Source organism: Strix aluco, chromosome 2, assembly GCF_031877795.1.
Source record: "Strix aluco isolate bStrAlu1 chromosome 2, bStrAlu1.hap1, whole genome shotgun sequence".
Classification (NCBI taxonomy): Eukaryota; Metazoa; Chordata; class Aves; order Strigiformes; family Strigidae; genus Strix; species Strix aluco.
Window position 1 is genome coordinate 43,397,165 of NC_133932.1, and position 25,681 is coordinate 43,422,845.

The following is a 25,681-nucleotide window of genomic DNA, read 5'->3' on the forward strand; positions in this document are numbered from 1 at the left end:
TCTCTTGCTGTGAAGAGATGCTCTGAAATGCCCAGTGATTCACAGCTCTGATATTTCATGTCTAATGGAATTATTTCTGGATGGAATTGTTACCTTTCCTGAGAGAGAGACACTCATAAAGCCAGTAGGAGACAAATTATATGTGTCTACCCTTGTCTCCTCCACAGAGCTTCTCAAAATCAAATTACTTGGTTACACTTTCAAAAATTCCTCCTATTGCAAGAATGTGTAAGCAATTTAAAGTAAAACATGGGGCATCGTAATTACGCAAAACATGGGAAGTTCGGGGTTACAGATAGACTTAAGAAAGACCCAATTGTGTCACAGCACAGAGAAGTAAGAGAGGGGGATCTGAAAGCTCTCAGTACTATCAGTAGCTCTGCATTATAGGATTATATGTCTATGAGGCATATGTATAGATCATCACATGAGGTGTGTTCTGTAATTGCTGGACTGGGATTAAGATATTTTATTACTTGAAGTCAGTCTGAGTTTAAAGTGCTTTGAACCTCCCCTGTGGTTTTTGCCCCTGCTCCCCTTGGAGGTGACTGTGCCCCGGAGGACCCAACAGGGCTGTCCCAACACAGGGGAAACCCCCAGAAAAGGTGCATGTGTCATTCACCCTCTAGTGCCTGGTCCGCAGAAATCCCCCAAAACTGCTCTGGGATTTAAGTCAGAAATCTGAGCTGCAGAGTGGGTCTTGAAAGCCTGCTGGTGACTCATGCAGGGATTTGGTGGTGCTGGAAGACATTTCTTTTCAATTAGTTAAATTCCCAAAGTAAGCAAATATCCTTTAAATAATATCAATTACGAAATATTCTAGTCTGCCTGGGGAAAGTGCAACGCACCATCTGTGGGGTGCCTCGCACAGGCAGGTTTACAGGATGGGTGCAAACCTCCCCCTGCTGAGGCTGCAGTGGTGTGGGGGTGCAGCCCCACAGCGCTGGGCAGGGGGCCCCGGGCAGCCTGGCCCTCTGGCAGTGCAGTGGGGTGCAGGGTGTGGAGCAGCCCACCAGTGGGACAGCACGAGCTGCTCTTGAGCAGAGTGGTTTGCAGAAAGCAGCAAGGGCTTTGCTGCGGCTGAAGCCCGCCCATGGGAAGAGCGTGCCCCAGGCATGCAGGAGAGCCTCCCAGGCAATCAGAGGGGTGCATATCCCATCCTTACACCACTGGAGAGCATGTCAGGCTGCTCTGGCAGGGGGTGGCATGAGAGGAGAGCGCTCTCGCACCTACATTTCTAACCTGGGTCTTCTACAGCCCTGCGGGGACCCTAATGTGCCTTTGTGCAACTGCCTGTACTTGGACTCAGTAGTGTAATTTTTCTGTGTGTACACTAGAGTGTCTCTTGTTTCAGGTTCTCATAGGTTGTCTTTCTTCATTACCCAAGAGAAGCAGCTATCCATGAGCACTGTCTCTGGTGGAGAACCCAGGGAGTAGTGGGTGGCAGTTTGTCGAATGTAACTCTTTAGCACAGTAAACACCCAGGTCACATTCAGCTGGGGCACATCATAGGAAGCAGGATGGGAAAGGCTATGGCCTCCATTTCATGACACAAACAGAATCCGGTTTCTGCCAGACAGCTTTCTGTTCTGTGTGGGCCACCCCAAAACAGGTGTTTTAACATCACTGAGTTGGTGTTACTGTGATCAGCCTGGTATTTACCTTCAGAAACTGGTGCCCCATGCTGGGGCATGCAGAGGGTTTGTGGATCCCATGTGCAGTACCTGGGGGCATGGGAGAATTCCCACCTCTCAGGGCTGGGACAGCAAACTGACTGCACACCCAACCCCATATGCCCTGCTTCCCACCAGCAGGGAATCAGGGCATGTGAGCAGCAAGGGAGCCATGGCGTGCTCCTCTGGGCCCTCTAGACCAAATTGTCCAGGAGCAGGACCATGGCGTGTCCCGTGGAGAACATCCACCTCACATTCAGACAGCAGGTGAGTGTTTCAGATGAGCATGCTGGAGACGACAGAAGTCAGTAAGGTGTGAGCGATACTGTTGAACTTGCTAGCTATGAGCTGGAGAGGGACCTGTAAAGTCCCATAACCTGTGTGAGTAGTTTAGCTTTCTCCCTCCAATGAACATTATTTTGTGCTTAAATCACCAAGCATGACCTGCATCTGCCCTGCCCACTCTTCAGTTCTCTTCTCCAGCTATCACTGCTGTTCATCACAGTCGGACTTAAGTATTGGCTAAATTAATTAACTTTGATCAGCCAAGTTTACAATTTTGATGCTCGTCCCTCTTTCTAGATATATTACGCTTGTCTTGGAGCCTACTTTGCACGGGTGCCAGTCCCCTTAAACCAGGCCCATTAGAGAGCAGCAGAATTCAATAGTCCTCTAACATATAACGCAGACCACAAGGAGCTTTCCAAGGGATTTGGCAGGGTCAGGCAATGCTTTGACTGTGGTTGTGAAAGATCTGCTCTCTGAATGGAGTCACTTCAGATTGCTTGCCCCTAGAGAAAAATCCTCTACACGCATACACATGGAAGGGATCATCAGCATTTACAGAGTCCACAAAGGTTTAGGATTTCTTCAAAGAGCTGGTAACAAGATTGTGTAAGAACCAAATAACCTTGCAAATAGCTGTATCCCATTAGTCATGACAGCAAATGCTGAGCTGAGTAAAATGTTTATTGTGGCTTATGGAGTGTCTCGGTACACATAACCTTGGGCAAGACCCAGAAATTCCGGGCTCTGCATTTGAAAGGCAGCTGGTTAAATAGCCATGGCAAAATAATCTAAAAAGCACTGTTTATTTGCTCAACACATTAACCAAGTGATTAACTGAGTAATGGGAGGCCCAGAAGAAAGAAGAAACCTTTCCCTTTGTGTGAAGTCTGTTTTTCAGACTTCCAGTATCACACATTCCTGGAAAACAAAATGAAGCTCAGTGTACCTCAACTAAGTCATGAAAGCTCTCCCCAGACTGAATGATCAGCTTGGTGTATCGCTCAGACCTTCATGCAGCGCCTCCTCCCTCTCTTGCAAAATTTGAAAGGCAGCAAAATAATTATTACTAACTTACTGACCTGTCTTATGAGGTGTAAACGTTAATTCAGGAGTTCTGGAGGACTTCACACAACTAAACCTGGGTGCTTTCTTGCTATTTAATTAATCTAATTAATCCTGTATTTCCCTTTTAGCAACTCAGCTTCTCACAGGAGACTGCTTCTGCTACCAGACAATGAGTAAAACTGCTGTGGATTTTTTTCCAGTGTCATTCCTGCTGTAAGCTGGTGCAAATAAAATATTTGTTTGAGAATTCTGACTTTTCTTTGTTCCCTCCTGATTGTCCAGGCTCCCCATTCAGTCCTTCCCAAGTTACTGTTCCTCATATTCTTAGAGATGTTAATTATTTGCAAATTCTTTCTGCAGGCCTCTCACATGCTGTAGTTACTGTGCTGTCACTTAGCTTTGTAGTACACAGGGAAAAAATGTTGTTCTTATTCCTTTAGAAAATTATAGAGAAGCATTTTGCCCCTCTTTCTCTACTGAATATCTAATTAATGTTAGATCACTTTCAGAAGATCGTGTAAGGGTAACCAAAGAATCCCACCACTGCTGGTAATGAGCTGCAGAACTACTGCTTATAGGGTGTGGAAATGGCTAATAAACAATACTGCATTTCTAACTCTAGGTGTAGAAGAGAAGTAATTCTGTGAAGGGCCATGAAGATACAGAGGGAGTGGATAGGGTGTCAAAGCACAAGACCTAGGGCCATTTGAGATGTCGTAGCATGGCCTTGCTGGCCACCAGTTTCTGCTGTAAGTGCAGAAATGTCACATCTGCCAGGTCTTGCAGATGTCTCCAAGACCCTCAGCTGTCTAAAATGATATTAGAGTACCTCTGTGCCCCTGGTCGTCCCCCAGCGCCTCAGCTGGGATCAGTCTTACCCTGGTCATATCAAAGCCAGATTTAGTACCAGCTTTGGGGCCATGGCTGGGCTTTGGGCACTAAAGTTAGTATGCACAACCACAGTGCCTGTCTCTGTGTGTACAGAGGTCTGGATGTGGCCGTACATGGAGTAGCACACAACCAGCCCCACAGTGAGGAGGAACAGGGCGGGGGGGACAGTTCTCCCTTTGTGCCTCTGAGCAGGTGATGAATTAGGCTGGCAGCTGCCCTCGCTGGTGCACGGCCCTGGAGAGGGACTGGAACACAGCACTGCAAATGCATGAAGGTGAGATACTGGAGCAGGGTGTTATTAAATGAGGAGTCAGATGTGGGTAAGACTTGGCAGACCCGAACTGGCCCAGAACTGTTCTCTAGATCAAACAGAAGAGTGGGGCTTATGTGGAAGGAAGGTCTAGGCTACCAGGAACCAGGCAGGAGGCCCATTGTAAAAAGGCGGAGAAAACAATATCTTATCCTTCAAGTGCACTCAACAATGAAAACAGCACTTCTACTGATTAAAGCATAATAAGTGTAATGAAAAACACTGTAAGCCATTGGTGACTGTTACCTGTTATGCATTTGTTTTAAGCCCTTTGAATGCTGATAACTACTTTTTTCCCCTAGAAAATCTTTCTACATTATTGCTGTTGCCTTTACTCACCACATTTGCAGTCATCACTCATAAATTCAAGTAATGAATTCATGAGGAGTCTGGGTGGCATAATAATACTATCTTGCACACTACCACAGCTACCACCTGGCAATCCCAGGATGCTTAACTTGCACAAGTGGATTAAGCCTCGCAGTGCTGTTCTGCTGTGTGGGGAGGCAGTGAAAGTCCCTTCAGGCAGAACAGAAACCCTTCGGGGCACCATATTTCTGGGTCCCCAAGGCAGAAAAATACATGCCTATTTGGTACCAACCCAGTGCCTCTAGGAAGCGTCAGATCTGCTCTGCACGCGCTGTGCAGACAGCCTGCACATGTTCAGCAAATCTGCCCTACTGGGATGTGTCTGGCTCCCGGCACACAGCACAAACTGGATATTGCACGTCCAGAAATGTGTAGTACGTTCAGTGCTTCCACACAACAGTCAGTCACTCAGGACATGTGCATTAAGTCCTCCCAGTACTTCTAAAAACCATCAGAACAGCTGATGGTACGAGCAGTTTGCACAAGACAGAGCAAGGACTCTCATCCTTTGCTCTGTGTGTTCACAGAGGACTAGAAGCACATGAAATTACCCCCCTGGAAATATTGAACTCCATTGCTCATGTGCTGTGCAGCAGATCTATGCATGTGTTTTAAAAATGTCAAGGGGATTCAGATGTCTGGCATCCTGCTCAGATTCCTAAGCATAAAAAGAGTCTGCAATAACCTAGATGCCCATTAGCTCTAATCAGAACACAGAGAAGCAAAAGAGTAGCAGACGATTGTTAATCTGTTCACCATGAAACATTTAACAAGACAGGTTTGTTATTATAAATCTGCCTGACTTCTCTGATAGTACATTAATCAACACAATAAAACTGGTATTAATGTGTTTTGTGTGAAAGAACTAACAAAATTAGTTGTCTCACTCTCAGCACTGAAATCAGGTTAGTAAGGATATCTACAATTCTAAGCACTTGAACAGCTCACTAGCTCCAAGAGGACCAACCATACTTTTAAGTATCTTGCTGAACTGGAACCTAATTCACAAAGCAGGACCTAATGCAACCAGAAATATACTGTATTGCATGCATTTTCCTCCACATACTAAACTGGGAAGTAAAACATTGATTTCTGGCACATACCCTATTACTCCATCATTGACTCTGCTGAAGTGTAAATGATCACCGAATTATTGAAACCCCTGTAATGTTGTAATGGAAAATGTTAATTTTAACAAGAGACACACAAATACCTGCAAAAACAACAAAACAACTATAAGTAGGTAGATTAAAAAATGTATTTTTATTTTTGTTTCAGTGATCTGTCTGGCCCAACAGTGAACTCCAGTTTTTAAAGGAATTAAATAATGTTTTGCAGCTGGTCAGAAAATGGAAACCCATTTTCAGAATTTTTAAAAAATCACAGACATTGTTCCAGTATTACAGCAGGAAGAAATCAACAGATTCTTGAAATTAATTAGAAACAACAAAGAAGGTGGTTTTTAATAGTACTCAAAGCTTTACCTAAAATATTAAACGCACACATCCAGACATCATAAAACTACAAATGTCATGAATTTGTTTACTACTGAGAAGGATTAGCTGAAACATACACCGTGTTACAGTGCCAGACAAAATGCAGCAAATTCTTTCCACAAAGGACCTGTATACAGTTCCATCATATGGTGACCTTCATGTTTGCTTAGAAAAAAAGAAATAGAAAACTTGCTTCTTCAGCCAAAATTCTGTTAGGGAGTGAAGGTCTAGGGGAGATGGACAAAGAATGAACCAGTTCCTTCCAGCCGTCTCTCTCTGCTGCATCCAGCTCTGTGGAAGCTGTTCTATTCCAGTTCTGCAGCAATATCCCCCTGTGCCAGCCCACAGGAATGTCATGGAGGAAGATGATGCTCACAAGGTCTCTATATTTTTGGTGTCAAACAGGAGTGGGATTTGGAGGTTGGCTGGAGGACAGAAACGGGAGCCAGGGTGCCCAGGAAGTGCAGGCAACCAAGGCAAACAAAAGCACTTCTTCTCTGCGCACACTTCCTGAGGTCAGCAACTAAATGGACAGGTTTAGGGAGAAGGCTATTCTGTCATAGTACACTATACGAGTTCCAGCACAGCTATGTGTAGACTATGTTATGCTTATGATGCTGGTAGTTAAATCATTAAAGTGCAACCTTGGAACATTTTCTATGATGCTGATCACTAGAGAGGATAGCCAACTTGGAGCATCGAGATGAAAAGCAGCTTTTGCAATGGTGTTTATTGTCTTAACATTTTCACAAATGTAATGCAATATTATACAGCTAACTATATGGTTTTATTAAAGAATCGTTCATTGCCTTGATCCTTTCTGAAGAAGATCTATGTCCTTGTGGACCAGAATATTCTGCCGATGAGGAATATTTTTCTCTTGGCAGGAATCCAAGCATCAAAATGTAGGCTTTTGTAGCTGTGGTGAGTAATCTGTCAGCAGGGAAACCATGACAGCCTAGAGGAGGAAGAAAAGAAAAAATCCAATCACACTGGAAACAGATACTCCATAAAAATAAATAAGGGGAAAATATTTTCCAGCTCTAAAGTCTTGTGCTGAAAATTATTGTCCTGACAAAAACTGCACACTTAGATTTATTTGCTAGAATTTCTGATGATGAATCAGGAAAGAGCTTAAAATCAGTTAGGATGTTCTGTATTGTAGCTGATAGGTTTTCTCAGTGCAGACAAAATATATTAATGGACAGCCTAGGAGAAATTCAGACAAAGCATTTAGGTCAAATGCTGAAGCCTTTCTGGCGTGTTATATTGTATCCTCAGCTACTGCTAGGAGATTCTGTAGGTACCCAAACAGCACATGCGCTTGCTTGTGGATTTCAGCAGAGCTTCCATTAGCATCAGTGAGAGCCATACTAGAATCAGGACTTTAAAATTTATCCCAGTTTAGCTATACTTTCTGTAGAAAAACATGGAAAATCCTCACTGAGGTTAATAGTGTGTCATCTACCCCTCCTGACCTCCCCTAGTACTCCAACAAACGTTAGGTATGGCTGTGAAACGAGACCAATGGGAATTTCAGCTAAATAAAACGTGGTGTTGCAGCAGCTCTGCTTTCTTCCCCACACCTGTGTACGTAACAAACCCCATGCTTACTTGGTTTTGACAAGGTATTACCTGGTTCACACTGTTGCGATTTCACAGCAGTGTTTTGACTGCAAATTGTTATTTTGGCCCAGAACTGGATTTACAAGGGTTCTCCAGGTCTCGTTGCCTGTCCTTCCTTTCCCTTCAGCCCTGCTCAGTGTGACAGGCAGTCCCAGGCACGTAGTGGGGACTGAGTACACAGCTGCACAGCCCCTCGCTGCTACCCATGTTGTAGCTGCACTCAGCCGTGTTTGGAACTACAGCTGAGAAAATAATTTATTTTTCAGTTTGCTGTCTGAGCTGAAAGTGGTAGAAATAATGTACAAACAAGATCCATACAGTCATTATTTTTATAGCTTGATAAAATACAAATATGACATTTTTCTTAACCCTATAAAAAGACGTGCAGCTGGAACCCAAAGATTTATTTTCTTTAAAAAAATGTTTAGGAAAATTAAAAACATTGCAAAGTTAAACTAAAAAATATGAGTACTTTTTTTGAATTTTAAGGTGAAAACTATGATTGTAACAAATTTATTAATAACTTTGACCATGTCCAAAATCTAGAGTTTTGGCAAATACTATACTCAACCGCTTAGTCACTTGGAGCACATCTAGAGTTCACCTGAGAGATATGACAATGTAATTTCTGGGGTTTTTTTCACCTCTGAACGTTTTCACTAGCTTTTGCCAACATGATGGTTCTAAAGCCGCCAATAAATAACAGGCTACTGAGATCTGGCAGTAATTTTCTGAAATTCTAGGAATGCTGAGAGGGGAGTTGTGGTTTATGTTAAATGCCAACTGTCCTCTCATGGTTCCCATGGATCACACAGTATTACCCACACCATAACCTTTCAGGGTACTTCAAAGCTCTGCTCTTGCAGTACTTTCTCAAGGAAAGTTCCCATTGGTGTCAGTGGAAGTTTTTCCTGAGAGAATATTGCAGAATCTCTAGCTTTAAGTGTTTAGGAAATTGTCGTTTCTAAGACCAATCCCTGGGACCTCAGCATTTAACATGTTTTAAAACTGACCAGCTGAGTTAATCATTAGAGTAAACCCAGTGATTTAAATACCAAAAAATTACAGCTTATACTGTAGATTTCACTTAGTGATAAAAACTGGGTCAAGCAACAGTAGATTATCATCAAAATAGGTCACATTTGTGTCCAGCAGTATTTATGCTACATATATATGTTGCCTATAGTCAAAATTGTGATGTGCTGTGGGGAGCATTTGAAACATATGTATTAACATTTACTATTTACTGAGGAATCAGGCTGAATCCAAGTCTGTAGTGTAAGGCAGAACAGAAGCTGACCCTAACCTCTAACTACTGATATCTTCTTTTTTTACCATAATTGTCCATTTTCTGTTTTCAGCCTCCTGGAAAACCAATGACCGTGGAGAATAAAATACTTCATCATCAACTTCTTCAGGTTTTCTGGGTAAACAATGTAAAAAAGTCCAGTTTGAAGCAGCAGATTTTGCCATCTATAGATAAAAAGGCATATAAAAATAAAGAAATATGTGAGGACATTAATAAAATCTTCTAAGACTAACAAATTTTATATTAGCTCCCACTCTTGTTACTTGGATGATGAACTCAGAAGAATTCCACTGACTTCAGAAGAATTCTTCATCTGTGAAGAAGATGGGAATATCCCCATTTAAGTCAGTAGGAGCTCAGTGCTGACTTCACAAAAGTCAAATATTTACTCCTATTTCTCTGGCTTTAGTAGGGGATTAAAAATTTCAGTGACCTAATGGATCAATAAAGTGCGATACTATTGATAATTGCAATAAAAACATGCTAAACCATACTTTAAAAGGCTATAATTTTTTTCTTTTGATATCGTCACTCATAATATATTGATCTAATACCAATGAACAATGAATTAAATCACTTTAGGCCAGTTCAGAGACATACTGATCAATAATATTTTGTGAACTTCTGTTAAAATACAGTCAATCAAACCAGTAATTCTATCAGCAAGGAAAATGTCCTTTTTATCTTTCACAATTAATACTTTATCACTTGTTTTCTCTAACTGATGTTGTGCTGATAAGCATTTCAACTAGATGATTTTAAAGATATGTATTTAATGTTTTATTCATTGACAGATATACACAAAATTGCCCCAAATGCTGTCCAGGCATTTAAGAGTTAATCTGTGAGCTGCTCATTCTAAATTCAATATAAGGGATCATTTCTGGTAGCAAAGAGGAAATTCAAAGTTAGAAATAGTTTTTAGGTCATAAAGAAGTAAAAGGGTAGCTCTCCTGTACATGTTCTGGAGTTAGATCTCATTGGGAAGCTCTGAAAGAGGCCAATCCATGTGAACTGTATAAAATAATTCAAACTTTGTTATCTTTATGAGTTTTTCAAGTTGGAGGAAGGTTTGCATGTGGTTGTTCCATGGCCCCACTCAAAAAAATACCAAACCCATGCTTTGCTGATGTTGATTTTTATCAATGCAAACTGTGAAAGCATCAACAAAAAACTAAAACTCAATTTTTACCTGCATTGTAATCTGATAACCTTGAAATGCCTTTAGTCTTTCTTTCTTTTCCTCTTCTTGTCCCATACTTATCCATGTATCTGTAACTAAGACATTGGCACTGTCTGCAGCTTCGAAAGGATCTGTTGTGAGAAGTAACTTCGTGCCATACTAATGTGAATAAAATAAGGAAGATCAGGAAGACACAGAACTTCAACTTCATTTATTTTCGTTTATAATGAAAATAAACTCTATTCAAACTACTTTACTAGGCTATTTCTTAGGCTCCTACCTCTTTGGAGTACTGCTCAGTTATTTCAGTTATTCTGAGGTCTGGTTCAAAGCCCTGCCAAAAGAGATGATAGGTAACATATCATGGAACGTATGTAAGATCTTTACTGATCACTGGTTAGAAAAATACTGATTGAACCATTTGCTATGGGAAGAAGAATGTCTTCCAGAACTGTAAAACTTGAGGAAAATATGCTGATTTTGTTGAAAGTTTATTTTGGAGATAAACTGGTAGAAAGTGTTTTGATAAGGTAAGAAAAATTTATTTCAACAGTTACAGAATGAAATGCTTATACATAATTTTTTTTTTTGTTCTAAGTTGATTCTTTGTTTTATATTTTATATTGTATTACAATGCAGCATTCTAAAAAGCCACATCACCAATCTGAGCCAACCAAGACGCAACACTTCCACCAATCTGAAACAACTTTCAAAGGGAGAGGGCATTGGATGACTTTGTAACACTTTCTCAAATGGAATTATCATTCTCTGTGATTTATACTGCAGTCATGAATTCCCCTCAGCCCTTCTGAAGTTGGACTCAGTAGAATTACTCCTGCTTTGCATCAAAATAACTGAATCAGGATTCTGAACTTTGGTTCTGAAAGCTGGCCCTCAAGATACGTGCGAGCACCACTAACTGAGGCCCTTGGGAATTATCCAAGTGACTGAGAGAAGAATGGGCAAAGTTTGCCTTTCTTACTCTATCCACATGGTTTTCTTACCTTGGGAGTCGCAATACGCAGGTGCATTCCCAGCTTTGCAGCACTCATCATGATGGAGTGGAGGACGTTGTTTCCATCCCCGATCCAGGTGACAGTGAGCCCATTCAGCCCACCATAGTGCTCCTGCCAGATGAATCAGACAGCCCTGGGGTTATGTTCCTGGCAAGCTGAACAAGCTGATGCCCTAGGTAGGAGGGGTTGATCAGACAGGTCTGGTGCAAAGAAGGCTGGCTACCTTCAAATGCCAGCTGCATGGAACCATACCTTTAACTTAACTTACTGCAGCTACAAGATGCTCAGGGAGGGGAGGTCCCCCATGTCTCAAACAAAGGCCCAAGTGCTGCAGCTTTCTCCAGTGAAGGACACATTGACACGTATGCCATATGGTAGGGCCCAGGCTGAGAGACACATCACCAGACATAGAGTAACTTTAGCACCAAAGCCATACAGCCATGGGTGGTGCCCATAAACATCAGTGAATGGTAGAAATTCTTAATTTAGAGTCAGTCCTAATGTCTAGGATAGCACTTCTTCCAGCTTTCCCCCAGATTGTGAAAATATCCCTATTCAGGTTTGCTCTGGCTTGGCTGTCTCTGCACGATGTTCCCTGCAGTCATGGCAGTGGTCATGCCCTTAGAGTGCATGTTAACCATCACTGCTGTACAGGACAGCAAAGAGCAATACTTTGAAATCAGCTGTGCCGCTCATGGCCTGCAGGGTTTGCTCTCTGTTGTACAGCCAAAGAGTGCAGTGATTTTTTTAAAGTGTGGATTACCCGAACTTGAAACAGCATTACAGTGTTAACTGTAGCTTTGCCTGATGGCACTTACAGCCTGTATGTGTGTGGCTACTCTGGCCCTCAGCCACCAACAGATAGGCCTAGAGAGGAACAAGAGTAACAGGAGTTTCATATTTCCAGAGCAAGACAATTTGAGGCCCTTTAGCAAGCCTTGTTTTAAATATGCATGTTTATAGATAAGTTGATACCAGAAAGTTTGTAAAGACATAACCAAATACTTCTATATGCCTGCTCTGTACAACTCCCCCTCATGACTCGAAAGACTAAAGACACAATAGAGAGCCTTTTATTCTTAGTTCAAAACTGGGCCATGCTACAATTGCATTGTAGTAGCTGGAAGCCAGACAGTGCTTCAACACTTTGTGTGACATGATCCAATGCTTGTCAGAGAGGATAAGCATCCACATTGTAGAGCTGTAGTAACTGGCAACCTTGCAGGCAGTCGCAGCAAAGGTGCCAAACGACTGAACAGGAAAAGGGCTGGGACTACCCCCTCCTCTCCTGGCAGCAACTTCTCCCAAACAAATAGTTGTGAAGTTGTTCCAGAACAAAGTTATTGGTGTTTCTGCCAGTGACCACAATTTTGAGTCAAAAATAGTAGCACTTGAAATATTGAACGATGTTAAAATGCTGTTGAAATCTAAACCTAATAGAGTCCTAAGCTGCACACAGTTTAAGGGCTAAAATTATGTTATCATAAAACTGTGACTTTTTCAGCTGAAGTTTGTTAGTAGCAGGCTCACCGGCAGAGGTTTGATGCAAGGGCATTTACAGGAGAGCAAATTGGGACTTTGTGGACGTGGAAGTTATTTCAGTCTAACAGTTCTGCAGGTCTCTAAGGATCTTTCAAAGTCCTTCCACATCTCCTAGCAATGGTGCTCCTAGGACAAGGCCAAACTAAAGCATTTATTTAAGGGGTTGTTTCCAGCTAGGGCTTAGTGATAGCTGAGACATGAACCCACAGCCAGAGGAAAACGAGACAGCCCTGAGTTCTTTTGATCTCACTGTTTAAAAATAGACATTGCCGCCTGTAATGCTCAAAGCACTGACTAGTGAGTCACAAATATACTATGTTAAATAACTTCCACCTTATTACCAGCTGCTACTCTGCATTAAAAGAAGCACAGTGCACACTAAATACTTCTCTCTGTTTTCCCAAGCTACTAGCTGTTACAGATAAAATACAAAGTATTGGAGATGTCTGTATAATGACCCTCAATATGCACTGCAAATTGCAAAGCCACATCTGCCAGCGACTACTGTATAGAGTGGACATAGCTGAGTTAATCTTAATGAAGACGTTTTGTTAATGGAAGAAGTTGTAGACAAGGCAGAATCAAGCTGTGTGTGTCTATTTTATATCCTGTGCTAGGCTTTATGCTGCCACTGGTACACTGCTGCTGTAACTCAAACCTCTCCAGCTCTCTATGACTGTGACTGTACTGCTTACATGCCTACATCCTCAGCTGCCAAGAAAGACGAGACGATTGTGCTGGTCAGAAGCATAAAGCTTTGAGGCAATACAAAAGCTACTGTATATGAGACATACTTCCCCCCTCCCCCCCCCCCCCCCCCCGTTTTATAGTATATATTTATACAACTGCACAGTGAAAATCTTGCTAAAAGTGTTTTGCCACGATGGTAACACTGTAGGTTAAGCCAGAACCTTTACAATACATGCTGATCACCTGAGCCTCTGAAGATATTTTTCCCCCTACATCCCTCTCCAATTTTTCCAGACTCTCTTATACTGATGTAGGCTTTTTACCTGCTTGGGTGTTCTGCAGTTTCTCTTTACATTTGGAACCTGACTTCAAAATACTTACACTCCTAGTCAAGCCATACAAAAAATAACATATTTAGAAAGCTTAGAGCCCTTCTCCCTTAAGAACACCTCTTTGGCAAACTAGTGATTGCTGCTGTAGTACCACAAAACTTGGCTTTTCTATTCTCACGAAAAATCCCACCTAAACAGTTAATGTCAATTTTAGAGTCAACTTTCTCATCCTGGTGCTGCTTTTACAGCGTTTCATTCTGTTCTTATCCATAGTCGCAGTGTATCAGTGTATCAAACCCAGGGAAAAATAGGCATGCTCAGTGATTTAGCACTGTTGTATGTTTAGAGAAGACTGGTTTAACTAATTAGGGACATTCGTGTCTGCCTCTGCCTGGACTTGCTTCCAGCTAGGCTGAAACTCTGACACCATTATAGATTACTTCTGAAATGTTTGACCACAACAGTCATAACAGCCCTCAATTAAAACAAGCTTTTGAATAATGAATCAATAACATGTCAAAATTTAAAATGGAAAGCAGGGGCCTAGTCAAAGCTTTTAGCCCTTTGGGAGACAGTGCAATCCAGTAGATAAGAAACTGGGCAAACTTGGATCTCCTGGCTCTCAAACTGAGCTGAAGGCAGATGCTGGGCCAGTTATCTTTCTTACTCCCACTTTGGTTTTTGTCATGGTTATTGAAACAGTATATTCTAGAGGATCAGTCCAGATCTTAGTTGGGATCTAATTGTTAGAATAATGATGATGATGAATTTAAAGACTACAATAATTTGAGCTCTTTGGGCTCATCAAGAAGTTGAGAATATATGGCAGCCCTCTTCAAGCTGGGCAACACTAATTTGTTACACTGTTTGAAAAGGAATCACTGATATATTTCTTAAGCCAACAATTTATTTCTGAAAAAGAAATTTCTCTTCAGACCAGTGACATAAAAGGCTAGTGGCATATGGATCCACTCTAATTACCAGACTGGCCATCCTGCAGTCAGCTACAAGTTAGCTGATTTGGCCAGTGACATTAATATCAATTGAATCAATGTCAATACCCCAGTTTGTCCCCGGAATACAAATTGTGTGATGCTGCCCTCCAGCCAAGCTTCGCAGAGCAGAAGTTGTGAGCCACGGCTTCCACCCAGGAGACTGAGAGGCACCGGGTGAACTCAGCAAGGGGCTGTTACATGTCTTCAGCACAGACAGAGAAGTGGCTCTGCGTCTGCACAGTACCAGCACACAAACTCATAGTCTTTAAAGGCTGAATCCCCAAACCCTCAAAGTCTGGTTGCATAACGTTTACAACCATTTCTAGTGGGTTATATCTCAAGAGCAAACTCAGCTCAACCCAACTTTTAAGAAAGAGGGTAGCATGCATGCTAAGAAAAACATCTGTCTTCGAATAATAGAGGGCATTAATCCTGACTACAGTATTAAAGGGCAGAGCCAGCTTTGACATCAAACATATGAGGGGCCCCAGATTCCCCAGGAAGAAGGCACTGGGCAAGAGGATGTTGAACCTGAAGAATCTCACCCCAGTATTCTTGACAGGAGCACACTTTGTGATCTGACAAGAACACCCTGAATACAGAACAGGAACTGACAGCCCTGAAAATAAACCAGTCACATTGTTTGGGGAATGCAACAGACTATACTAAAATAACCACACTAAAATGCACCTGTGAAAAGGGAATCAGAAGCCATAAGCCAGAAGACATTCTGACAAAACAAACCAGGAAATTAGGCAGTTTCAGAGCAAAGAGAAAGCACTTGAAGAGGATTCAAGAAGGCACATGACAAAATTAATAGGATTTAGAAAATGGAAGAATAAAAATGTACTAAGCATGAAGAGGGCCAGAGTGCATGTAGTGCTCCACTGGCAAATGCAGCAGGAGAAAAAAGAAGAGGAAAAATAAAAGTACATTTTGGGTATGTACTGACAGCAGGGAGGAGCAGCTCCAGGCAGAAAAATATTTACAGGTATAAGGAAGAGACATTTTTAAAGAGAAATAAACTGCACAAAATCTGTAACTACATTTACATATAAGACTAGTGGTCTGTGCCACTATTGTAGTTTGCATGTATATATAAATCAAATAAATTGCCTCTACATTGCAGGAAAGCAGTCCAAATGTTATATATAACCTTCCAGTTCATTTAAAGAATCAGTGGTACTATTCAACATCTCTGTATTAATCTTCTTGCAGGCAGTACTCAAATAACATCTTTTTACCCTGCTGAAAATCCCATGAGAAGTTTGATTGTGGTAAGTAACAACTAGACCCTGTGGCTCACACTTCTTCAAGTGTTAATCCCACTTCTGTGACCTGGTGAAGTTCATTATATGATTAAAATGCCATTTTATTATATGCTACTGGCTGTAAGACCAGTCTTCTCCACCTCAGTGTACAGTGCAGAGATGAAAAAAGGCAGCAGACAGTCAGGCCAGAAAGGGAAAGATCAGGCAGTGCCAACACCCACAGTGCACCGCTGAGAGCTCCCCCTTGCCTGCCTCTTTCTCCTGGGTAAGAAAGCAAGAATGGAAAGTGGGTCAGAAACCAGTGGTGCAGCATGCAGCAAAGTGGGGTGGCCACCCAGCTGCCCTCTAAAGGCCTCCTGACAAGGTCTGGGCTAAGGAACATGCTGGAAAGACTTGGGGAGAGACGGGCACAGTTGGAGGAAACAGTGCTCTGTTTATCAATCAGGCTGACTGGGAAAATGCTGTAAATTTTAAAAAGTTTCTATGGCTGTCCAAAAGCTGAGCCATTCCTTGAGATCTCTGTAAGTGCTCAGTTTGTCATACCTCTCCATGTCAAATGTTTCTTTTGTTTGAGCACCAACTGTTACAGTCCTGTTTCCTCATCATGTAAAACATGCAGGGACACTCTTTCCAGAGACGTCCTCCCCAGGGCTTGATGCAACAAGGACACCTGCCTGCTGTTGCTGCTGCCCTAGGTATTCAAACTAAGGAAAAGTCCATCCTGTGGGCTCATGTTCACCTAGAGCTTCTACCATGGCTGCCCTACAGAAGGACACAACAGAGGAGGAGCAGAGGATGATCAATAGGGCATGTATTCTTTCTGCTGATCTCCATAGGTTTCCTCCTAAGATCAGTGGAGAAAGAGATGCATCCCTAGAGGCTGATTGAGATGCTCAGTGGTCTCTCTTCATTGAATGGAGATGGAGTACAGGGCAACAGCACTGAACTTTGGTGCCGTAGTCAGTGGCCCGGATCAAACCAGGTTTTGGCATAGAGATATCAATAGTCGTGTAGACTGTGAGTCAAGATTATTCCTGAAGCCTGTTATTCACATGTGGTAAGATGCTAATAACTAAAGTGTTTGCAAGACAACCCCCCACAAAACACATCCATAAGATTCACCTGGTTTCCAGTTACACACAGTGTTTAAATGAAACTATGACATTTAATGATTGATGACATTCTCATTACAGCTTACTGTCTTACATAATTTGAACAGTTCATTGAGGCTGGCTCAATGTGATCTCACAAACGTACCTTATCCTGAGGTTATGTGAAGCATTTTAGTCTAAAGTTCACCAATTTTTGCTGGTCTCTTCACTTTAAGTATTGCAAAGTTTATGAAAAGTACTAATCAAAGTAAGGAAAAAGTAATTTTCACTAAACATATGAGTCTTTCAGTATTTAAATTTTAAGGCATGAATAATTTAGTATTACTCTCACTAGATCTTTTTCACATACTGAATGTCCCATAGCAGAGTCTTCGACACCTGAGAAACACAGCTGAATGAATCAGGAAATTATTCTGCCCTCTCTTTTTTCAAGCAGTGTGATTTTTATTCATTCAGAAAGTAAACAAGGTCAGAGGAGTTCATCATAGTTGTCAACCAGCACTGCAGTATAATGATCTTTTTTATAAGCCAGTTCCTCAACTGATTGTAAAACAGCATAGTCCTTCTGTTCACAGATAAACATCTGGTATTCTATGTGTAAAACGTTATCCTGCTGTCAAATTGACTATTTCATTAGATTAAACTATAAAATATGATCTTTTTAAACTATTCTTTTATGTGAGCAAAGTTTAAATAGTTTTAAGAGCCTGAAGACTAGGAGTTTGAACTGGTAGCATTAACTGGCTTTTCAAAATGGATCTGTTCAACCCATTTCCTAATATATGGATAGTGATTATTTTTAAACTGTTCATAGGTGAGGGAGGAATCAAGAGTGGACTACTGAGGTTTTTAAAGTCAGTGGAAAAACTTCCACTGGCTCTGGTTGAGCCAACATCTCACTTTTATCTTAATATGTAAAGCCCCCTGCACATTTTTTGAATTGCAGCCTAATTCCAATGAAGTACTTAATGTTATGCTTAACTTCAGTCCCACTACAGCTGATAGGACTACGTAATTGTTTTAAATTAAACAGGTCCTTAATTATATTGCTGGATGAAGATCTTTTTAAATAAGTAAGTGCCACATAATTACCACTTAGAAAAACGTAGGAATAAATGATTTTGAATGTTACTTCCCCAAATACTTACCAAGACTTTGCAAAAAAAGTTGTTATTAAATGGGGATTATATTGTTACCTGAAGAGTTAGGTAATCAGCTAAAATCTGGAGAGGATGGTATAAATCAGACAATCCATTGATTATTGGGATCGTGGCTTCTTTCGTCATTAGGTCCAGATCGTTATGCTTATAAACTCGAGCCAAGATTGCATTTGTCATGCTGGACAGCACCCTAGAGGATAGCAGAAATTACCCAAGTCAAACATAATAAATATAGCCCGGTTGCACTCTTCAGCATGCAACACATAAATATTAATGAGAAGTAGTAATGAATCAAATTTTTTCAGCTACCTGAATAATTTATCATGCCCGAATAACACACTTAAATGCAGACATTTAACAAGTTGCTAATAAATAAGCAGTTTTACTTGTTAACAAACTATAGTAAGTAAATGAAAACTGCTGCTGTATTTTATGCTTTTTCTCTTTAGCGTTTGATTGTAGCTACAGATGTAACACCCACAAATGTTAAGGTATCTGAACTAAGATAAGGGATTGCACAACAATGTAATATTTGAAGAATTTGATAACTTCAGAAGAGATAAGTTGAAGATTTCTTGAATCTTTTAGCAAAGAACAAATGCAGCATTGACTGAATATTAGTGTCTCTGCATCGTAACCTGACCTTTGCGAGGATTAGGAATACAGATCTGGTTTAGATTACCACAATTCTTTACTGATCTTAATGAACACAGAAACAGGAGGCCAACAACACCAGCCTGTTCTTTCTCCTACCTACACACCTGTGTACTGGCACACATGGTATCAGCATTAAAGTAATGCCCAAATTTGAAACTCGGTATACTGATAGGGGCATGCAGGAGTCACTGTACCACTCTGGCCTTAACCTCACTTGCCACAGTGTGAAAGACTCAGAGATTAGCATAGTGGATTAGCACAGTATAGTCAGTATTCTCTGAATTCTTTAGATAAATTAAATATGGATGGACCTCTGCATTCTTTGCATTTTTGTGTTATAATCAGGTCCTGAAGACTGAATTTGAAGTGGCATTTTCTGTTTTCATGTTATCTCTAATAGGACCTTAAAACAAAACAAGGAAGAGACTGAATAGAAGAGTATGAAAAAATCCTTGCAGTATTTATCTTCCTGATTAGCCATGAAGAATTCTGGTATCTCCTCTTGTGAAAATATGGCTGTTAATGCCATGGCCTTTACACAGACAAATCTCCTGATGAAGGTGGTAACAAATATTTTCTACTGACACCAGACACTCCTCACACAGGCAAAACTCTTATAAAATGTTACAAGATTCCCTATAGAGTGCTCTCTGAAGAAAAGACTGCCAATAGCAGCTACTAGTGAGAAGAAGGAACTGAACAATGTATTTACTGATTGCAAGGTACTGGAATAGTTGCTGTTTGTGCCATTATTTCTTCTTAACTCACAAGGTTTTTTTCTCTGTGTATGTATTTATTGTAGCTTGAAGCATGTGACTGGAAAACCTGTTCTGTTCTAAACTAGCTATCATCTGAATAGATGAAGTCTCCTGTAATCAAATCAATTAAAAGGAAACCAGGTAAGACTGGGATTGCATAGGTAAAAGACCTGGCTAGATAACAGTCTTTAGTAAAGGTGAAGTTTTGGAAGGTGAGGAGGAGTAAGCACAGGTGACTTTTCATTTAGGGTTCCTATTTATCACCAACTACAAGGTGTTTTTCTCTTTTCATTCTTTTTGCAAGATTGTGAGCCTACAAACTTCAAAATCTGAAAGCTTGGAAATATTTGAGTGTATTTGAGTGCTGCATCTCTCTCTTTTCAAAATAACTTTTATTTCTACAGAGAAAAGCTGGAAACTTTTACTCAAGTGTATCCTCCGAGGAATTCAAAATTAAACAAAAATAGAAGTATGCCTTTTTGGTGGGGCTGATCTCTGAATTTGAACATGGGACGTTTGCATATATTTTGAGTAGAATATTGCTATCCAAGGTAGCGTTTTGGTTTTGTTATGAAAGTATGTATTGATTCAAAAGGTTTGAATTTCTGACAAGACTACTTCATTGTCATTCATAGTCTTACTGGGGCATAGGGTGGATGTGTTCTCAGTAAGTGGTGAGACGTAAACCCATTCCCCATAGATGCAGAGATTCATCCCCTAATAATGCCAGTGGACTGGTAAAATCATGCTATGAGTTCTTCAGTGCTGTCACTGAACCTTACGGCCACTGAGCTATAGTGGTGCACAAAGGAACTGCTCTACAGTGGAAAGATTCATTTTATGTAATATATCAGACATGCCAAACAGCACTGAAAGGCTTAGAGTTCCTTAATGGGTGGTAACTTTTTGCTCCTGTGTCAGCGTAAATGTAAATGTCTTGTGAAGCATGGAAGAACTGTATTATGAGCAGGTAATAAGTCACTAAAAATATGTTCACAGCAGAAATGTTTTCAACTCTTACCTGCAGCAATTCTAACAAAAACTGGGACTTTTATAGATCTGTGCCCCTTTTGCTTTAAGTCTCAATCTCAAGTACTTCTAAGGCCTTCAGAGACCTAGACACGTGGCTGTAAATATTTGAAATACCCTCGGAGTTTACTACAGGCATTATTTTTTTGTTCTTACATTAACTGAAAGATGTTGGCATGTTATCCTTCATTCACAAGAAATGTCAAGGAATTAACACTTGGGCCGTTCTTTTGGGTAAACTGCTCAGCCTTGATTATGCAAAGTCAATAATAATTCTACTAATGAGAGCAGGAGTGAAAGCAGAGCATGTGGGGCTCTGTAAGGACCTGGGAAACTCCTCACTCCACAGTAGCAGGTAAGTACTGTGACTCAGCAGAGGTACAAAATCCCCAGGTCAGGCTCATAAACAGGGGCTTGACCTGGAAGAGCAAGCAGTGGCAGAGAAAAGGCAGGCTAAAGGCTTGCATGGGAAGTGGGTGGCTTTCTCCACAGAATGGGGACTCCTCCAGAATGGCTGGAAGATTTGCTTGCTTCTACTTTTTGCCTTATTTCTTGTAGTTTACTTCTTCCCTTTTGCTTGTACAAACAAAAGTCATTCAAGAACGAAAGATTCATTGGCCCTTTACTATCCCACTTGGAAAAAGAAATGAAAACTGGCCTATACAAAGCACGTCCATTTGTGTATCAGAACACACCTGGGTTTGCTGCAGAGTTGGTGTCTGAATGTCAGAGAGCCTCCTGGTGACAGTCCTGCACATTTGGAGTACTTGCATAAGGGCCCTGACTGCATCCTTCCCCTTCCTGGATGTTTGACTGCTGGGGCTCAGAGCCAACTTTGCAATAGTGCAGCTGAGGGCTACCCCTCAACACTCTGATGTCAGGGGGGAGAGGAGGCTCCCAAACAGCATTGCGAGGAGCCTCCATCAGGGCCAAGCCCTTTCTCTTGGGAGTCACATCTCTTGTTGCTTTGTAACTGTGCCCATGCTGATCCTGACCTGGACCCCCACCCTGCAGGATGATGTCCCAGCCTGGCCTTGGCCCACCCCCAACCCCACAGAGGTGCCCGACGCCCTGGACTGTGGCTACCTCCAGCTGCCTCCCAGCTGCCCTACTCCCTGGCTGGGGGCAGGGGGCTGGGTGCTGGCTGACGAGACCTGGTGCTGTCTGACCCAAGAGGATTTCCTGGCACCTGAGCCTCCCTAGTCCCCAAGGAGCCACCAGCCTACATGGCACACTGACATACTGCTCTGAAGACTCTCACCATCTGTCCTTTCCTTCCCATTCACAAGTGCCACAGTGCAATTTCATATTGGCCGTGGTAAATTAATCCTTCCTTTGGCTTCACCTGCCACATTTGGTGGCACTGCAATCCTTCCACATCATTTTGTCTTGGAGCCTGAAGTCACTCCTTCCCAAATGTGACACTCTGCACTTTTTCGTTCATTCCTCACTGCTCTGGTGTGATCCATCCCTTCTCAATTTCAGTTCCTTTAAGCTGATGTAAATAACTGATCTTCATCTTTCCAGCCTGGTATGCCAGTACCCCTACTCACCATATAAGTTCTATCTCTTCAGCCCCAGTCTCAGCACCAGCCGCCCATCTCCCTCCTAGTGTGCCCTTTGTCAGCACCTTCTCCTCCTCCCCCTTCTCAGATGAGAGACTCTCTGCTTACAGTGGTGCAGTGAGAATAGAAAAAAAGGCAAGATGCTTGGAGAATAATACTTATTTACATCAGTGTGGGGGATGAAACTTGAAAAACCCTCCATCTCTCGTGCTGGTAAAGTTGTAGCAGGGATGCATGTTCTCTGAGGCACTCAAATGGCACACTTTAATGAAGCTATAGCTGTACTTCTTAAACTGAGGTTATGTCTCATGATGTCTGAAGAATTTCTTTTGAGGGGATGTATTTGAATCCCATGGCAGTGTATGAGCTCTGCTGAACTGGACAGAGTGGCCATTGGATACAGTGGTCTAATGTACCTCAGACTTGACTGTTAAGTCTCAGACTAATCTGTTCTCTCTGTAGGCCCACACGTTTACACGACTTCTGAATCTTTTAAACTTGTAGGTACTAAAGCAAGGCAGTGGGACACACTTTTGTTGAAACATCTGAACACTATCATTGCAGCATACTTTGATACTGGCAGAGCTATGTATCTAACAGGGAGTGAACACAAAGTACTTTGAAGCCTCAAGAGACTGAAATTTTGACTATTATCAACACCCATATGTCTTCCACTTCCAGTAGTTAAAAGCAAGAAAGGAAAATTTCAAATTTAAAAAGACCAAATGTTTGGTCTTTTTCTTACATTTTCCTTGGATTTCATCACAGAGAGAACAACAATATAGTTCTCAAACAATCTCTCCCACTGACTGTGAAAAGGGTAGTATACAGCAGAGGCAAAACTCAGCTGGCTGATTGCATATTTTGAATTGAGCCTGACAAGCTTGACACTGCATATCTTTCACCAGAACAAAAAGGACCTTTTGGACACTACTAACCTTCCAACAGCTGAGCCTGACTGAATCGACCTCAGGCTGCAAAAAGCCTGCCTAGAAAGCAGCACAATACTGAGGCTGGATGAGTCTTTAATACATGGAGTGCTATGAAAAATAGCAAGAGTACCTGCAAAAGATAATCTCATGTTCTGCTTACTTTCTGCAACATCAGAAGGAATCCACTGGAAAAAAACTTTGAGCTCAGTTCTTCCCTGCTATGGCAATGAGAATAGGCTGTTACCTACCCATCCCTGCATGCATGTGGGACTGGGCATGATTAAGATCTTCCAAGGGGGGCGGTAAGAGAACAATGCCATAGTCCAGCCTCCACAGCAGTCCTGACAGTGGGTACAGCAGTGAAGGAAGGCACATGAAATCAGAAACTGGCTGCAAAATGTTGGTCAAGTTTGGTGCTGCTGAAATAGGGAGATCAGAGTGGCTTCAGTGTGACCCTGTCACTGCAAGTAGGCTAAGGCCCACCAGCAGCTGGCCTAACTAGGATAAATAAAGTCTTTGCTTTTTGATTTGCCAGTCAGTTGTACTTCTAGCTCCATGAGGAGCAAGAGAACCAGAAGGTTCTAGTATTGTTTGAATATATGTGCTGTCATCAGTGGAGCTATACTACCGAGGTTCATAAAATGTTTCCATTTGTGTGACTGTCACTCTCATTAACAATCCATGTGCCAAATTTGATAAAAATATTTCTTGTTGTGAGATGATTTGGAGAGCTAGAGTGGATGGAATGATAGTGTACTGAACTACAGATTCTGTGAGCTGATCTGCAAATATTTAAGAAATTTGGAGTGCCTTTTGACATTTTCCAAAAAGAAAATATTAGCTTCCAAAATTCTGTAAGATAGGTTTCAGCCTGATCAACTACCAAATACATAGTGATCAATCAAGTGACATTTTACCAACCTCGCTGTATCTGTGAGACTCTCATTAGTGCCCAGATGTATGTCTTGTGTTGTAAGGAAGGAAGGATGTCCTCCAAGGAGAGCAAATCCTACAGTGAGGGCAAATTAAAAAAGAAATTAAACACCAGCACCTCATATTTACAGCCAAGACTCAAAATCTTCTTCATGTAAAAGATATTTACAGCAATAAAAGTAAAACTTATCAGGGCATCCAAATGTTTCAAACACTTAAATTCTGACACACAAGACACAAATAGATGTATTTTGGAATAAAACCACTCAAATGTGATGCTTTGCTGAAATCCTTAGGCATGAGTTCTGCTCTGTGTTCATAGGAACAGTCATTCAAGTTGTAAGGCTACATATTGCCAAAAGCATCACTGTGGCTCCCTGTTAAGAGCTAGGTAATCCATTCATCATGCTGAATTTCTGCTTCAAGGGCCTTCACATCCTAGAAGGGCCATCTGAGTCACTAGGTGTAATTCCACATCCTTGCAAGAAGCTACAAGTATAGTCACTCAGATAGAAAACCCTAAGTCTCCTCATACACTATAACAAGCTAGAGCTTGGTTGCAAATGACCAAGTTCCTTAAAAATTATAATGTGACAGAGAGAAAAGATCTCAAGCACTGCCAGCATCCCTCCACTCTGCAATACTTAGGAATTTACAAGGTGAGCCAAGGAACTGGGTGGATGAGGTCTGAAGAATGAAATCCATTTCTGAACAGGAAACCATTGAAAGACCTGAGCATCACTTAAGAACATAAAACACTTTGGGGAACTTAAAAGATTCTGGACAGTATTTTGGATAAAGACAAATTACGCTAAGGGCAACTCTTAAGTTCTGTCCTGCCTTGTTTATGTTGCACCACCACTAGAAAGTTACCACAAGCAACCAGCTGACACAGACAGGGAGGAAAACACTAGAGTCTCCCTGCCTTTGCCTGATTTAAGCCTAAAACCCCCCTCCACCAAATCTCAAATGTAAAGTCCATCACAGCCACATATTGGGAGGATGGGGCCTGAGGGGGACTGTTTTATGAACTGCCACAAATGGTTTAACATAAGCCTAGCACAGGACACAGGGTCCTACAACTGGGGATGTACAAAATGTAGGATTGGAACTGGGCTGTAGGTAGCCTTGTAAGGCATTTTCTGTGCACTGGGGAAGATTTTCCACATAAGAACAACTCCCTTCTAGTAAAGAAATTGTCAGGGAGACCTTGCCCTATCACTAATATCCATGATGAAGGAAATATCCAGGGGATTCCAGTGTGGACAAACCAACCATGCCAAGACAACACTGTGGGGGAGTGAGCCTTTTATTGTGACAAAATTCTAGCAGGAAGCCCATCTTATTTTTACTGGCAGGAAGAGAAAGGCTGCATACAGCACAGAAGAGCAGAGACCCTCCTTCTGTACTAAACTGTTATCTCTTGGAGGTGCTAACAAATTTCGTGCTGTTAAAAAAATAAAAAGAAAAAAGGAGAAA

At 41.6% G+C, this 25,681-nt stretch overlaps 1 protein-coding gene across 1 annotated transcript in view; it reads right to left on the reverse strand.

Moving 5' to 3' along the window:
* Positions 1–6,990: 6,990 nt before the first annotated feature.
* OTC (ornithine transcarbamylase) overlaps positions 6,991–25,681 on the reverse strand; it is a 29,987-nt gene continuing 11,296 nt past the window's right edge. Inside the window, exons 4-10 of the mRNA XM_074814575.1 lie at positions 24,191–24,278; positions 18,365–18,518; positions 11,215–11,337; positions 10,491–10,544; positions 10,220–10,369; positions 9,054–9,191; positions 6,991–7,050 (exon numbers count right to left, since the gene is read on the reverse strand). Of these exons, the coding sequence (XP_074670676.1) occupies positions 6,991–7,050; positions 9,054–9,191; positions 10,220–10,369; positions 10,491–10,544; positions 11,215–11,337; positions 18,365–18,518; positions 24,191–24,278 (767 nt within the window). The remainder of the gene's footprint in view (positions 7,051–9,053; positions 9,192–10,219; positions 10,370–10,490; positions 10,545–11,214; positions 11,338–18,364; positions 18,519–24,190; positions 24,279–25,681) is intronic.